We start from the raw sequence: 15,433 nt of genomic DNA, 5'->3' as shown, positions 1-15,433 counted from the left end.
GCCCTTTTGTGTGCTCAGATTTGCTTTTAGAAAATGGATGCATGGGGGGAAGAAAACAACACTTAAGGAGATTACCTGTTTCTCCTGTTTCTTATGTACATTGTGTTGCAGGTAAAGCAGATGCTGAAATAAATACATTTGAGAAATATGTGAAGTGCTAAGAGGTAGGGACAGGGACAGAAAGATGAGCCTTCAGAAGAACTAGATGGGAACATAATGGTTTAATGTGGGCCATGGGGTATCAGGGCAGTAAAGAAGCCTCTTGAATCAAAGACAAGCCCAGCTCAAAACCTTTCAGGGGACATCTGTCCCCTTCTGGCTGCCTAGCATTCATTCATCCTTTCTAAGGGCATACAAATTTCCCCTTGGGAAAGTTCTTCTCTCCCACTGCATGCAGGTAATAAATCAAAGTGTGTTGCCCACCCACTCTGAAATTGAAGGCATCCCTTCTAGTTGCTGTACTTCTGGGACGTTGACTTTTGAGTGGAGTTGGGGGAACACTGGTACTGATGTTGTAAAAAGCACATCCCTGGAGCAGCCCCCTGGTTTCTTTCCTGGATCCTGCCCTCATTTCAAGCCTAGTTCTCCAGCCTCTTTTCCATTTAGTAGGCACCCCAGTGTCCTTCTGTGTACTCCTTTCTTAAGTTAGTCAGAGTTGGGTTTTGTTGCTTTAAGCAATGCATCCTATCTGATAGAAACCTCAAATGCCGAGGAGCAGCTGCTGATGGGCATTTGGTTCACTGGAAAGGACTTGCTGCAACTTGCTGAGGTGTGAGGACTCAATCTCAGACAACATATCCTAAACATCTATTGTGTGCCAAGTCCTGTGCTAATTTGGTAGAGAAGTACAAGGGAGAATCAAAGGAAATAACAGTGAAGTCTGAGTTTAATCACTAGCTATAAAATAGTTTGATTTACAGCCAAGGGACTTAGGTACCATAAGGAAGAATTGGTCACCCACTGATTTAAGGCAAAGATGAGCATCAGTCAACTTTATTTTTTCAACTCTTTTTTTAAAACACCAGCTGTCCTTGCCTATGTGAGCTTCATCTGCTCAAAGACACGTGTGTGTGTGTGTGTGTGTGTGTGTGTGTGTGTGTGTACGTACATATGTATATGGGGGGTGGGAGAGAGGCCCAGACCCTTATGGTCTTTCCCACTGAGCAATTCTGTTAGTAAGCCAGATGTCGATTATAAATAGGCTCAGAAGATAAGGACAGGCTGACCTCTATATTTTGTTGTGGCCCAGCTTGTTTGTTAGTAACAAACATTTGTTAACCACTGGCCACAGCACAACATTGGCCACAATACCATATGGATTAGTAAAGAAGTAGAAGAGACTGTTCCTACTTTCGGGGAGTTGAGGGTAAAACATGCCCAGATGCTTCAACTCAAGAATAGCTGTAAAAAATACAGACAGAAAGACATGCAAATTAGTGTAGTAAAAATGGAATATTCTGTAAAACATGGAGAAAGCAATGAAGTTTTACTATAGGATTTAATGGAGAGATATACCATGTTTTTGGATGGGACCCATCAGTATTGTAAAGGTGTCAGTTATTTCCTAGCTAGTATATATTTGGCGTGTTTCCAATCAAAAATCCAATTTTTTTTTTTTTTTTTTTTTTTTGAGACAGCTCTGTCGCCCAGGCTGGAGTGCAGTGGCGCAATCTCACCTCACTGCAAGCTCCACCTCCCGGGTTCACACCATTCTCCTGCCTCAGCCTCCTGAGTAGCTGGGACCACAGGTGCCTGCCACCGCGCCTGGCTAATTTTTTGTATTTTTAGTAGAGACAGGGTTTCACTGTGGTCTCGATCTCCTGACCTTGTGATCCACCTGCCTCGGCCTCCCAAAGTGCTGGGATTACAGGCGTGAGCCACTGCGCCTGGTCTAAAAATCCAAAATTTTTATGGAACTAAACAAGTTAATCCTGTAATTTATCTGGAAAATAAAATGCTGAAATCTGCCAAGAAAATTTTGAAAAATAACAAAGGCAGCCTGCACTATCAACTATCGAAGTGTCTCATAAAGCTGTATTAATTAAAGCAGTGTCATACTGGCATATGAATAGACAAATAGATCAATGAGCTAGAATAGAGAATATAGAACCAAACCTAAATATTTAATTGAGAACTTGGTGTATATTAAAGATGTCAACTGAAAGTAGGGAAGGGATAGGCCATTTATTGTGCAAGGACGATGAGCTAGTCTGTCAGAAAAAATGAATTATATCTTCCCTTCACTCATTTTATAAAAGTAAGTGGATTTAAGGTTAATACATTTTCTAAAACTATAGAATTAATAGAAGGAAACATTGGGAATTATGTTTATAATTGGGTATTGCAATAGCTCTTTTTGAAACAAAATGCAAAACACAAAGGTTTTAACAAAAAAACAACAAAATCTATTGTATATTTTAACTTTATCTTGTTGTATCAGCATAAAAGATATTTTTAACTATAAAAGATATTTTTATAACTATAAAAGATATTTTTAACTATAAAAGATTAAAAACTAGGGCCGGGTGCAGTGGCTCATGCCTGTAATCCCAGCACTTTGGGAGGCTGAGAGACTGAGGTGGGCCGATCACCTGAGGTCAGGAGTTCAAGACCAGCCTGGCCAACATGGTGAAACCTCATCTCTATTAAGAATACAGAAATCAACTAGGCATGATGGTGTGTGTGCCTGTAATCCGAGCTTTTAGGGAGGCTGAGGCAGGAGAATTGGTTGGACCCAGGAGGCAGAGGTAGCAGTGAGCTGAGATCGCTCCACTGCACTCCAACCTGGGCGATGGAGTGAGATGCCATCTCAAAAAAAAAAAAAAAAGTACATAAAGTTAAAATATACAATAGATTTTGAGAAAACATTTGTAACATATAATAGATAATGGCTTAATGTAGGGATAGTAAAAACAATACTTATAAATCAATAGAAAAATATAATAAAAAAATAGACAAAGGATATCAACAGATAGTTCACAGAAGAGAAGTACAAATGACTAGTAAACATGAAATCAGGGAAATGCAAATTCAAATAAGCAACTTTTTTTCAACCATAGATTGGATCAACCTTAAACACAAGTTGAAACAAGATACCCATTTTTTGCCCATCAAAATGGCCAGAATGTAGAAGATTAATAATGCCAATTATTAATGAGGGTGAGGAAGACAGGTACTTTCATTCAATATTGGCGGGAATGTAAATGGACCCATCTTTTTTAGAAGGCAACTTGGCAGTATCTACAAAATGTAAAACGCACATACCTCTCAGTTCCATCACAGTGCCTTCTGTATGCCCTCTCATCAGGCTTACAAGGAGGAGAGCGCAAAAGCAACGATGTCCCCTAAGGACCAGGCCTGAATTGGCACGGCAGTCTTTCTGCCACCTTCTGTAAGCCCAGACAAGCCACAGGCCAGTACAAATCACAGGGAGGGAATCTAGCTCCTGGCAGAAGAATGGAATAAGTGGAATTATTGGCCACTACATTTTCAGACAAACTACCACATAGATAGAAAAAGCGTATTCCCTCATGTACCATGCAGCATTTTTTCAGTATTTATATGTTTGTATAAATTGCAAAATATTCCATTGTTTTAGTCCATGTTTGCTTCCTGACCTAAACCATGTGACTGGGCACCTATTGAGTTTTTTGTTTTTAAATTTTTTTCTTGTGGTCTGTGGATAAGTTGTATAAACAAACAACTACACATTGAACCCCACCATGGTAAATGCAGTCTAAAAATTCAATTTTGTAACCCCTGGTGTTGTATTATTATGAAGTTAATTAAAAACAGTGTTTTATCAGTAGGTGGTATTGTCATAAAATCAAATCTTGTGAGACTTCCACTGTGTATAATTGATCTTACACTGAACTGAGAAAGTCCCAAGTGATTCTGAGGCAATTGATCCCTAAAACACACACACACACACACACACAGAGAGAATTATTGCACCCCACTCTGAGAATGGGGTTAGGTAGGCTGGAAAGAGGACAGTTACCAAAAGCCAATTATGTAATAGCTGAATTCACATTATTATGGCACATATTATTTTTAAATATATTTTTGTATATTTTAAAAACATGTATTTGTCCTTTTAGATTTACTAAGTGTCTGTATATTCTGTTCATTGAAGCAAATTTCCCCTAGGTGTGTAATGTACGTCCAGTGCTCTGGGGATAGAGCTAGAGGTGAATGAGCAGTGGGAGGGGTTTGCTTGAAAAGAGTTTCTAAAGTGATCAAGTCACCTGGGTGCTAGGACAGAGCTGTGCACGGAGAAGGGGCAACTCCCCCAGCAACCTGATTGGAAGTGAGTCTTGAAAGACAAGTAATAGCTGGCCTGAAGAGACGCTGGGTTTGAAGGAGCATTCCAGTCAAAGGAGACAGCTTGAGCAAAGACTCCTCAGATAAAAGTAGTTCAACACCATGTGTACCTGTTCTGGGTGGAGTTGGGGCCAGTAGTTTAGGTTTATTTGAGCTTAGGCGGAAAAGTTAAGTGAGTACTAGGGTGTAGCCGGCCTCCTAGGCCAAGTGAGGACCCATGCAGTGGAGGGTGGGGGCCAGGCTTGTGTGTTGAGATCATCCCTCCATTGGCAGGTGGATGATGGAGTAGGTGAGAGCAAGACTACAGGCTAGGAGGCTGCTTGGGGGGCTGCTGCCAAGATTCTGAGGAGGTGACCTGACTCTAAACTGGGAATGTGGCATCAGGACGGTCACATGTGTCATCATTAAATGTGAAATCTTTGAATAGCCAAAAAGAAATTTTACTTTATTCTTTTGTTCTATTTTCTGAGATTATATTGTATTCTAAACATGTTCAGAAGGTAGGCATATGACATTTACTCATTCTTTTGACATTTTTAAGCTTAGCATATTTCCACTTTTAATTTATATTATAAACAAAATTTTCTTTAAACTTTCCTCCAGGAGTGATCAAAAGTTTGATTTCTTGGATAGTCCTCTCCCTCTATGCAAAACTTATTATCTAACTTGGTTGTCTGAAATCCTCTATAAGTTCTGTATCTAGATCTTGTGTAGTGTTTGGTTGTCCAATTGACATTTTTATAAGCTTGCTTTTTGTTACTGTCATAATCCACTCAGCTCTTATAAATGCCTTCGCCTGCTTTCCAAATGCCATGGCTTTTGCAGTGATATTTGCACCTGTGGTGTTATGCTGGCAAGTGACTTCATGTCCTTAATGTCTTAAAATACTCTTTCCTCTCCTCCCCTCCCCCGAAAAGGAAGCTTATCTGGGGACTGGTTTGCTTAAGGTGATAGCTTCACTTCTCTTAACTTTGTGTAGATTTCATTAATTACACACACATTCAAGGAGTAAATCAAAGGATTTTGGGGATTATCTGGTTCTGAGAGAAATGATAGGCAAGAATTGACAAGTAGGTTAAGGTAAATTATTAATAAAACACTCACCACTGCCATATAATACAGAGGGCAATGATTGATGTTACTACCATTTTATATTATATGACTCCAGTTTATGTAGGATACAAATCCTGGACAACAATCAAGCTTGGGCTAAAAGCCATGGAAGTGAAACCAACAGCAGTTTCGGTAAAGGGAGTCATCTTGTACTGTGGTTGTAAACCATAATCATTTCTTAGTTGTAACTTGGAACATCTTCTTTTCCTGGTAATTAACTATTTGTGATTTTTGCACTTCCTACCAACGCCTAGAGTCACTCTGTGTTTTTACAATGGACTGTTGTTAGTGAGGCTTCATGCCTTGCTTAGGCTAACAAGCCTTTACCTTTAATCAACCCAACAAATAGTTACACTGCACTGCCCTTACAGCACATTCTCTGGAGCATACAGTAGTGCCCTCACCCCGCAAGGCACTTACAGGCTCTTAGAAGAATTTGCAGCCCTTCCCAGCGTAACTGAGAGCAGCAGGTTTGGCTAATGAAATAACTACTGCAGGCCGGGCGCGGTGGCTCAAGCCTGTAATCCCAGCACTTTGGGAGGCCGAGACGGGTGGATCACGAGGTCAGGAGATCGAGACCATCCTGGCTAACCCGGTGAAACCCCGTCTCTACTAAAAAATACAAAAAAAAACTAGCCGGGCGAGGTGGCGGGCGCCTGTAGTCCCAGCTACTCGGGAGGCTGAGGCAGGAGAATGGCGTAAACCCGGGAGGCGGAGCTTGCAGTGAGCTGAGATCCGGCCACTGCACTCCAGCCTGGGCGACAGAGCGAGACTCCGTCTCAAAAAAAAAAAAAAAAAAAAAAAAAAAAAAAAAAAAAAGAAATAACCACTGCAGCTGTGGCCTGTCTTGTTAGGGAAAGAAGTGAGCATTTAGTGAGTGTAGGCACTGTGCTATTTCATATACATCAGGTCCTTTAATAATGAGCTAACTTGTCAAGTTAGAATGTGTCCAAAATGTATCACTTGCTTTCTTTTTATTCTATATTATGGAAATAACCCATGTTGAATTACTTAAGAGTTACCCTAAATTGAAATCCTCTCCTTATGTACATGTCCTGGCTGATTTCTAAAGCTAATCTGATGCAGAGTGTATTAGTAAATGGGGAAAGGTGGTAAATCATGGTATGGATGTAATGTAATAAAAACCTCATGTTTATGCTTTGTGTGCAGAATTTGCCGGGAAAAAAATAGGTGGAAAGACTTTTGCTAAAAGATTTTTCAGAACATTGCTCAAGGAATGTAGAGAAAATTGACCACTTTTGTCCTTTCTTTAGATACATTCCACCATTGATCTGGGGGAAAAGTGGACACATCCAGACAGCCTTGTATGGGAAGATGGGAAGGGTGAGGTCGCCACATCCTTACGGGCACCGAAAGTTCATCACTATGTCTGATGGAGCCACTTCTACATTCGACCTCTTCGAGCCCTTGGCGGAGCACTGTGTTGGAGGTGAGCTGCTTTAGATTGTATGGTTGGGCCATCACTCGGAGAAGGAGCACTAGTCAGTGGAGAGCACAGCACAGTATGAATACTCGTGCCACTCACTCTGCCCGTGGCATCGGGGGCTGTTGGGAAGTCTGCTGGGATTCATCACTTAGGAGCAGCCCGCAAAGGTTAGCTTCAGCATGTGTTTGCCAGTCACCATGTAAAGCTCTTCAGAACTCATTGTAGAATAGTTTTTAATCCTCTTGTGAAATACAGAAGCTTGATGTAAGAGGATGAGGGAGTGCTTGGAGCCCAGGCACCCCAGGACCAGGCTTCTGGGTTGATAACAGCAACAGAGGCCAGACCATTCTCAGTGCTTCGTGTATACTGTTATCCCATTTAATCCTCAAATAGTGCTGTGAGGCTGGTATTTACTATCCCTACTTTACTGATGAGGAAACTGAAGCTCAGAGGTGCAGTATAGGCTGGCGTTTGTTGGATAAGCAATAGATAAAAAGGCTCTCAGGTTCCCTTTGCTTAGGTTTCCCTGGACAAAAAGACACATTAAGGTCATATCTATCATGCAGTGGCGTAGGACACCTATTTCTGAGAAATAACTGAAATTTTCATTGCTGCTGGAATTTGGCATTGTTCTGTCTAGGCTATACAATAAGCATTCATTCTAAAATGCTTCGTAATGAAGACTTTTGAGGAAGTGGAGTTAGGTACAAGCATCCTTTTGAATGCTATTTCTACCAGAAGTGAACATGTCTTTTGCATTATGTAGTATTCCAAAGCACCTAGTTTTTTTTGTTTTTTGCTTTTGTTTTTTTTTAAATAGGAACTCGGTATTTATTTATGGGTAAATTCCAGTAAACATATTAGATATTTAAAGTGGTTAGAACTACTAAGTAGCTGGTGACAAAGATTTAACTGATATTCCCTCTGCCTGGAATGCTGGTCCCCAGACCTTCACATGGCTACCTCCTCCTTGTCATTCAGGTCTCAGCTCAGACATCACCTCCTCGGAGGGACTGTCTCTGACTCCCCTAACTAATGTTTCCTTCTCAGTAAATCCATCATGCCTTCCTGCTTTAGTTCTTCATGGTAGCTTCTACTCTCTAAACCTATTTGTGTGCTTGTGTATAATTTATCTGCTAGAATGTAGGAATCCCCAGAGCCCAGAATAGCTGGCTTCTAATAAATGGTCATGGAAAGGATGAATACATGAATAGATGAGGAGTTCACATTGTGTTTATAAATCTGTAGCTAGTTTTTCCTATATTTATTTAAATATTATTTAAAACAGTTAAATGTTTTCTTTCCCTTATTTCTAATGCTTTTTCTTCTTCTACCACTAAAGCACACAGTTTAGTTTGACCATCTGCTCTTCCTACCAGGACCAACATGGGAAGTTGAAAAGGGCAGAACAGTGATTCCTCCTTGTACTTGCTCATGTTTTTCCATCACTCCTGCCCCCAGAAATGACTGACAAAGGTGCTTTCAGGGAAGGCAGTATTTGTACCTAAGACGTACTCTAAGAAAAACAGCCCTTTTCCCCCTTTTCTGATTTTTTTTTCTGACTATAAAAGGAATAAGTGGCCAGGCGCGGTGGCTCAAGCCTGTAATCCCAGCACTTTGGGAGGCCGAGACGGGCGGATCACGAGGTCAGGAGATCGAGACCATCCTGGCTAACACAGTGAAACCCCGTCTCTACTAAAAAATTCAGAAAACTAGCCGGGCGAGGTGGCGGGCGCCTGTAGTCCCAGCTACTCCGGAGGCTGAGGCAGAAGAATGGCGTGAACCTGGGAGGCGGAGCTTGTAGTGAGCTGAGATCCGACCATTGCACTCCAGCCTAGGCGGCAGAGCGAGAGTCCGTCTCAAAAAAAAAAAAAAAAAAAAAAAAAGGAATAAGTACTCATTTTAGAAAATATGGATAATACATTTAAAAAATAAGAATCACCCGTAATTTTGTCACCCAACATATATTGTTAATGTTTTGTTCCATTTTCTTATAGTTCTATGCATTGTTTTTCCAAAATTTGAATTATCATACATTATATTATAAAGACTTTCCCATGTCATTAAAAATCTAAAAGTCTTCAAAAACACAATTTTAATGATTGCTTAATATTCTACAAGGTGATCATATTATAATTTAACCATTCTATGTTTGGACATTTAACTTAATTACAACTTTGTAACTATCAATAATTATGTCATCCTTCATCAGAAAATTTTAGGCAGGATTTCAAGAATTGGAATTTACTAGGTCAAAGCTTATACATTTTATACAGAGATGGAGTCTTGCTGTGTTGCCCAGGTTAGAGTACAGTGACTGTTTACAGATACAATCATTGTGTTCTACAGCCTTAAACTATTGGGCTCAAGTGATCCTCCTGCCTCACCCTTGCAAATAGTTGGAATACATACATGTATCACTACATCCAGCAATTTACAAAATTTTTAAGGTTCTTTATGCATATTGGACAATTGCTTACTAATTCACATTTCCCTATCAGCATTAAGAATTTGTAAATTTTAAAAATCTTAATTTGAACAAAAATTATAATCAGATTTAATGACCTAAGCACCTCTTTTCTTTTAAATAAAAGTATATATTCATATTTTTAAGTAGGCAATTCATACTCATGATAGAAAGTTCACAAGGTACTGACAATATACAGAGAAAGTATCTCGCTCTCTGTCCTCTACTCTTCATCCCTACCCCAGCTCAGTGCTACTCACTCCCAGGGTTCTTGTGTGTGATTCCAAAGATAGTGGATGCATTTATAAATATAGATATCTTTTTCTCTTCACACAAAAGGCAGCATTATTATAACCCCTTTCTGCATTTAGCAATTTTTTCACTTAATTTATAGAAGAGCTTGCCACATCAGTGTATATAAAAAAGTCTCATTATTTTTAAGGGCTTCATAATATTTCATCACTTAGATAGGCAATAATTTATCCAACCAGACCCCTATTTCTGGGCATTTAGATTGTGTTCAGTCATATGCAAAAGGATATGTATTGCATGATTGAACACAACCTAATACATATATATTATTTTATATATGTACAATTACCTCTGTAGGATAAATACCTGAAAGTAAAATTGCTGGGTCAAAGGGTCTGTGCAAATACCACTTTTTATTTTTTCATTCATTCATTCATTCATTCATTCATTCATTCATGTAGAATTTCTTACAGAAATTAAGAGTAATGTTCAGGAACTTCTATAGCAATGTGACAGAGTAATTTTATATTTGTTGAATCTTATAGTAGAAAATTGAGGTTTATATATTTTTCATTTCATTTTTCTAGTAATTAACTTTTATTGTCTTTTTCAAAAGTATGTGTTCATGACTTACTAGACATTTTCAAAACTAACCCTTCACTATAAATAGCTTGAGAAACACTGATATAGACAGCTCCAGCTAGAAGGGAAAAATTCTTCCCCAGAGAACTGAGTGAAAGATGTATGTTGAATTCCCTCCCCCCGTTTTCTAGGCCAGTGAAGTGTAATTGTGTCCATTTATCATGTCACATTTCTTGGATACATCGGGATCTCTTTCTCTACCCTGTAGATGATATCACTATGGTCATCTGTCCTGGAATTGCCAATCACAGCGAGAAGCAGTACATCCGCACTTTCGTTGACTACGCCCAGAAAAATGGCTATCGGTGCGCCGTGCTGAACCACCTAGGTGCCCTGCCCAACATTGAACTGACCTCGCCACGCATGTTCACCTATGGTAAGCATGGCTAAGTGGAGTCCTCCCTTTTTCTACAAGTGTGCTGCTACTTCTGCTTCTGCCTTGTTTTTTTTTTTTTTTAAGTTTTAAACCTATGCCCATCTGTAAGAGATGGTAGGTTACACGGTTATATCAACAGCCAACTTGTACTGGGCATTGATGATGCCACGCCTCACACCAGCCTTTGAGATGGGCACTGTAACCACCCTCACAGAGGCAGAAACTGAAGCTTACAGGGGAAAGTCTTGCCCAAGGTCCTCTAGCTAGTAAGAGTCACAGCAGGGCTGGGAGCCAGGTAGATTGGGTAGCAGAGCTCATGCCCTTCATGACTGTGCTATTCTGATGCTCATTCATCAGGACTCTTGTGACTGGTGGGCAAGGGTATGATGAGGCATGTGAATGTCAGTGGGAAGGGAGCCTGGCACAGTAGCAGCTCACTGGATTTTAGGTTCCTGGGGAACAGTAACTAGATCCCGTATTTAGACAAATGCTTCAATTTTTTTTTTTTTTTTTTTTTTTTTTTTTTTTTTTTTTTTTTTTGAGATGGAGTCTCACTTTGTCGCCCAGGCTGGAGTGCAGTGGCGTGATCTCGGATCACTGCAAGCTCCGCCTCCCGGGTCCATGCCATTCTCCTGCCTCAGCCTCCCGAGTAGCTGGGATTACAGGCGTGTGCCACCGCGCCCGGCTAATTTTTTGTATTTTTAGTAGAGACAGGGTTTCACCATGTTAGCCAGGATAGTCTCGATCTCCTGACCTCGTGATCCACCCGCCTCGGCCTCCCAAAGTGCTGGGATTACAGGCGTGTGCCACCGTGCCCGGCTAATTTTTTGTATTTTTAGTAGAGACAGGGTTTCACCATGTTAGCCAGGATAGTCTCGATCTCCTGACCTCGTGATCCGCCCGCCTCGGCCTCCCAAAGTGCTGGGATCACAGCATGAGCCACCGCGCCCGGCTGACAAATGCTCTTGATGTGGATTAAGATTGTGTGTTAGCTGGGCCAGGTGTGGTGGCTCATGCCTGTAATCCCTTCTCTAGTAATTCATTTTTATTGTCTTTTTTTTTTTTTTTTTGAGACGGAGTCTTGCTCTGTCGCCCAGGCTGGAGTGCAGTGGCGCAATCTCAGCTCGCTGCAAGCTCTGCCTCCCGGGTTCACTATGTTTTCCTGCCTCAGTCTCCCAACTAGCTGGGACTACAGGCACCCGCCACCACGCCCAGCTAATTTTGTTGTATTTTTAGTAGAGGCAGGGTTTCACCATGTTAGCCAGGATGGTCTCAATCTCCTGACCTCATGGCCTGCCCACCTTGGCCTCCCAAAGTGCTGGGATTACAGGCATGAGCCACCGTGCCCAGCCTTTTTATTGTCTTTTTCAAAAGTATCTTACCGGACATTTTCAAAACCAACCCTTCACCATAAATAGTGCACTTTGGGAGGCTGAGGCAGGTGGATCACTTGAGGCCAGGAGTTCAAGGCAAGCCTGGTCATCATGGCAAAACCCTGTCTCTACTAAAAATATAAAAATTAGCTGGCACACGCCTGTAATCCCAGCTATTCAGGAGGCTGAGGCATGAGGATCACTTGAACCCGGGAGGCAGAGATCATACCACTACACTCCAGCCTGGGCAAGAGAGCAAGACTCTGTCTGAAAAAAAAAAAAATAATAATAATCCTGTTTTAACTAAGGTTCTGGCTTCTGGACTACTTGTTCTTGATTCTTATTAGCTCTTTCTTTAGATTATGTATGCACACATAAACATATCTATCATCTCACCATAACTATAATTTTCTATTTCTTCAAACTACCCTTCTGTCTTTATCAATGTATACATAGTTTTTATTTATTGCAGTCATGGCATGTATATCTATGGTAATTTATTTAAATAACTTTATATTCACCAACATAAAGATGTTTAATCTTTTAAGAGCCACATTGCTGTTACTACTCTGTTATAGTTTATTTAACTATTTATCTTTGTAGGACATATGGATTATTTAAAGGTTTTCAGCATTTTAAATAACAATGCTATAAATACTGTATCTCGTACATAGAATTATTTTCTCTTTAATGACCTTGGAGTAAATTCCCAGTAAAATTGTGGAGTCAACTTTTTTTTTTGCATATTTGTACATCTTGTCAGATTGACCTCCAGCAAGATCATTCCAGTTACATTGCCACTGGTAACATGCAAGGGCACTGTCTCCTATAAGGGCAGGTGAGGGAAGGTCACAGGTATGGAAGCATGAACAGGTACACCTACTTTGTGCCAAGCAGGGTTCTGGGTGCCCTGAATTCATTTCCTCTTCTGTATTCACACCCACAACTGAAGATACCCATTTTACAGACTCTGTTCTGTTCAGCAGTTTGGTCAGTAGCTTGAAAATATAGGTGAATTCGGCCGAGCGCAGTGGCTTACACCTGTAATCCCAGCACTTTGGGAGGCCAAGGTGGGCAGATCACGAGGTCAGGAGATCGAAACCATCCTGGCTAACATGGTGAAACCCCGCCTCTACTAAAAATACAAAAAAGTAGCTGGGCATGGTGGCGGGTGCCTGTAGTCCCAGCTACTCGAGAAGCTGAGGCAGGAGAATGGCCTGAACCCAGGAGGTGAAGCTTGCAGTGAGCCGAGATCAGTCCACTGCACTTCAGCCTGGGTGACAGAGTGAGACTCTGTCTCAAAAAAAAAAAAAAAAAAGAAAAGAAAATATAAGTGAATATCCAGATTTACAGACAGCACAGGCACATGGGGAATAGTGAGTGTGTGGTAGACAGAATTGGACCTAAAAGTCAGAAATAGTCCAAATCAAACACAAAGAAAACAATGGGGAATAATGGTAAGGTCTTGTGCTTGGATATATAGATTGTCTATACAAGTAGAAGATCGGGAGGCATGACTTGGCTGCAGGGCCAGGATGGAGATTTGGGAGCACTAACAGTACAGTGTGTCAACAATAATACGAGAAATGTCAGTGAGAACACTTAATGTGCACCAGACACAGTGCTGATGTCACATGTAGGCACAATCTCTTTTATCTCCACAGCAACTCATGGGACCATAAAATTCTGATGAAAAAACTGAGGCACAGGGAGGTTAAGTGATTTAGGCAAGGGCACAGAGCCAGTAAGTAGAAGAGCTAAGAGAGGAGCCTGGATCTGGCTGCCAGAATCATCTCAGCGATAGCACAGTAACTGGGTCTGTATGGTCTAGGCCTTCCAGGCCCAGAGTGCTGTACTGTGCGGCTGTAGGCCAGAAAGACCAGATTGGAAGGCGTTACCACACCAGGTCAGGGGAGTCCAGCAGCCAAAGCAGCAGAGAAGAATAGGTTAAGTGAAGGCCTTGCTCCCAGAGAGTACCTGGGTCAGGAGACAGACTCTGGATCCAATGCCCCAGCATTGCCACTGATGCTGTGTTGCTCGAGCAGTTTCTTAAACTCAGTTCCAGATTCTTCAGCTACAGTAAGGTGGAGATACAATTAAATGTGGGTTACTGAGGACTTGGTAGGCAGTTGATTAACATATAGTAAACATTTATTGTATGTTAGGTTCATTATTTTTGTTTTTTTTGTTTTGTTTTTGAGGCAGAGTCTCACTCTGTCACCCAGGAGGGAGTGAAGTGGTATAATCATGGCTCATTGCAGCCTCAACCTCCCAAACTCAAGCGAGCTTCCCACCTCATTTTTTAATTTTTTGTAGAGACAAGGTCTCACTATGTTGTCCAGGCTGGTCTCAAACTCCTGAGCTCAAGCAATCCACCCACTTCGCCCTCCCAAAGTGTTGGGATTACAGACGTAAGCCACCATGCCAGCCAGGTTTATTCTTATTCAAATACTTGAAGGTATGTTCATGTTGGTGAGAGATTAACCATGCTCTTTGTGACCCAGATAAATAAGATGTGTTCTGCCGGGGCGATGTGAGTATCGTTAAAGAATTACAATACAGGGCTGGGCACGGTGGCTCACACCTGTAATCCCAGCTCTTTGGGAGGCTGAGGCGGGCAGATTACCTGAGGTCAGGAGTTTGAGACTAGCCTGGCCAACGTGGTGAAACCGTGTCTACTACAAATACAAAAATTAGCTGGGCGTGGTAGCAGGCACCTATAATCCCAGCTACTTGGGAGCCTGCGGCAAGAGAATCACTTGAACCCAGGAGGCGGAGGTTGCAGTGAGCTGAGATCACACCACTGCACTTCAGCCTGGGTGACAGAACAAGACTCTGTCTCAAAAAAAAAAAGAATTACAATACAGCATGATGAGTGGACTAAAGCGGGCCTGGTGAATATGCTGCAGCAGCATAGAGAAACCAGCCTGGATCTGTGGGCGAGGAGTCAAGTTGTGGGAGGAAGAATTCACCCAGGAAAGGCATTTGAGCTGGGTTCTCAAAGATGAGCTCCTGAATGGAGGCACTCATAAACAGTTGGAGTTTATAGACAGGGGAGTGGGCTGTGGAAGGGCAACCCATGCAGAAGAGCAGCATTCACGGCTGCCTTAAGAGCACTCTATGTTTGGGCTGAGGAGCTGCCTGTGAGCATGGAAAACCCTTGGAGATGAGGTGAATCCATCAGGGGAGAGCTTCAGGCCCCTGGTTTTGAAAATTAACTATCTCCTTTAATCTGTGGATGGTGTTGTTACACTTTATTTCATCAGAATTTTAGAAGCAAATTTCTGTAGTTTATTATACTTTAGAAATGTTCTAGAAAGACAGGTTACCTAGAAAAAAAATGGGTGTTTTCTTCTAACCATACTATTTGTTTTTTTGTGTGTATCAGTACATGTTTTACTTGTTAATAATTTCTTTTAACCATTGGAGGATAAGATCAA

General features: G+C 41.4%; 1 protein-coding gene across 2 annotated transcripts in view; it reads left to right on the top strand.

The window, feature by feature from the left end:
* The window catches only part of ABHD2 (abhydrolase domain containing 2, acylglycerol lipase), a 110,258-nt gene that overhangs the window by 57,631 nt on the left and 37,194 nt on the right, over positions 1–15,433 (top strand). For both annotated transcript variants that reach the window (XM_007990341.3, XM_007990344.3), the window contains 2 exons: positions 6,711–6,886; positions 10,453–10,620. In XM_007990341.3, the coding sequence (XP_007988532.1) occupies positions 6,711–6,886; positions 10,453–10,620 (344 nt within the window). The remainder of the gene's footprint in view (positions 1–6,710; positions 6,887–10,452; positions 10,621–15,433) is intronic.

The sequence above is a fragment of the Chlorocebus sabaeus genome, chromosome 29 (genome assembly GCF_047675955.1).
Source record: "Chlorocebus sabaeus isolate Y175 chromosome 29, mChlSab1.0.hap1, whole genome shotgun sequence".
Lineage (NCBI taxonomy): Eukaryota > Metazoa > Chordata > Mammalia > Primates > Cercopithecidae > Chlorocebus > Chlorocebus sabaeus.
The sequence above is the reverse complement of the archived record's forward strand: the minus strand, read 5'-3'. Positions and strand labels throughout refer to the sequence as shown.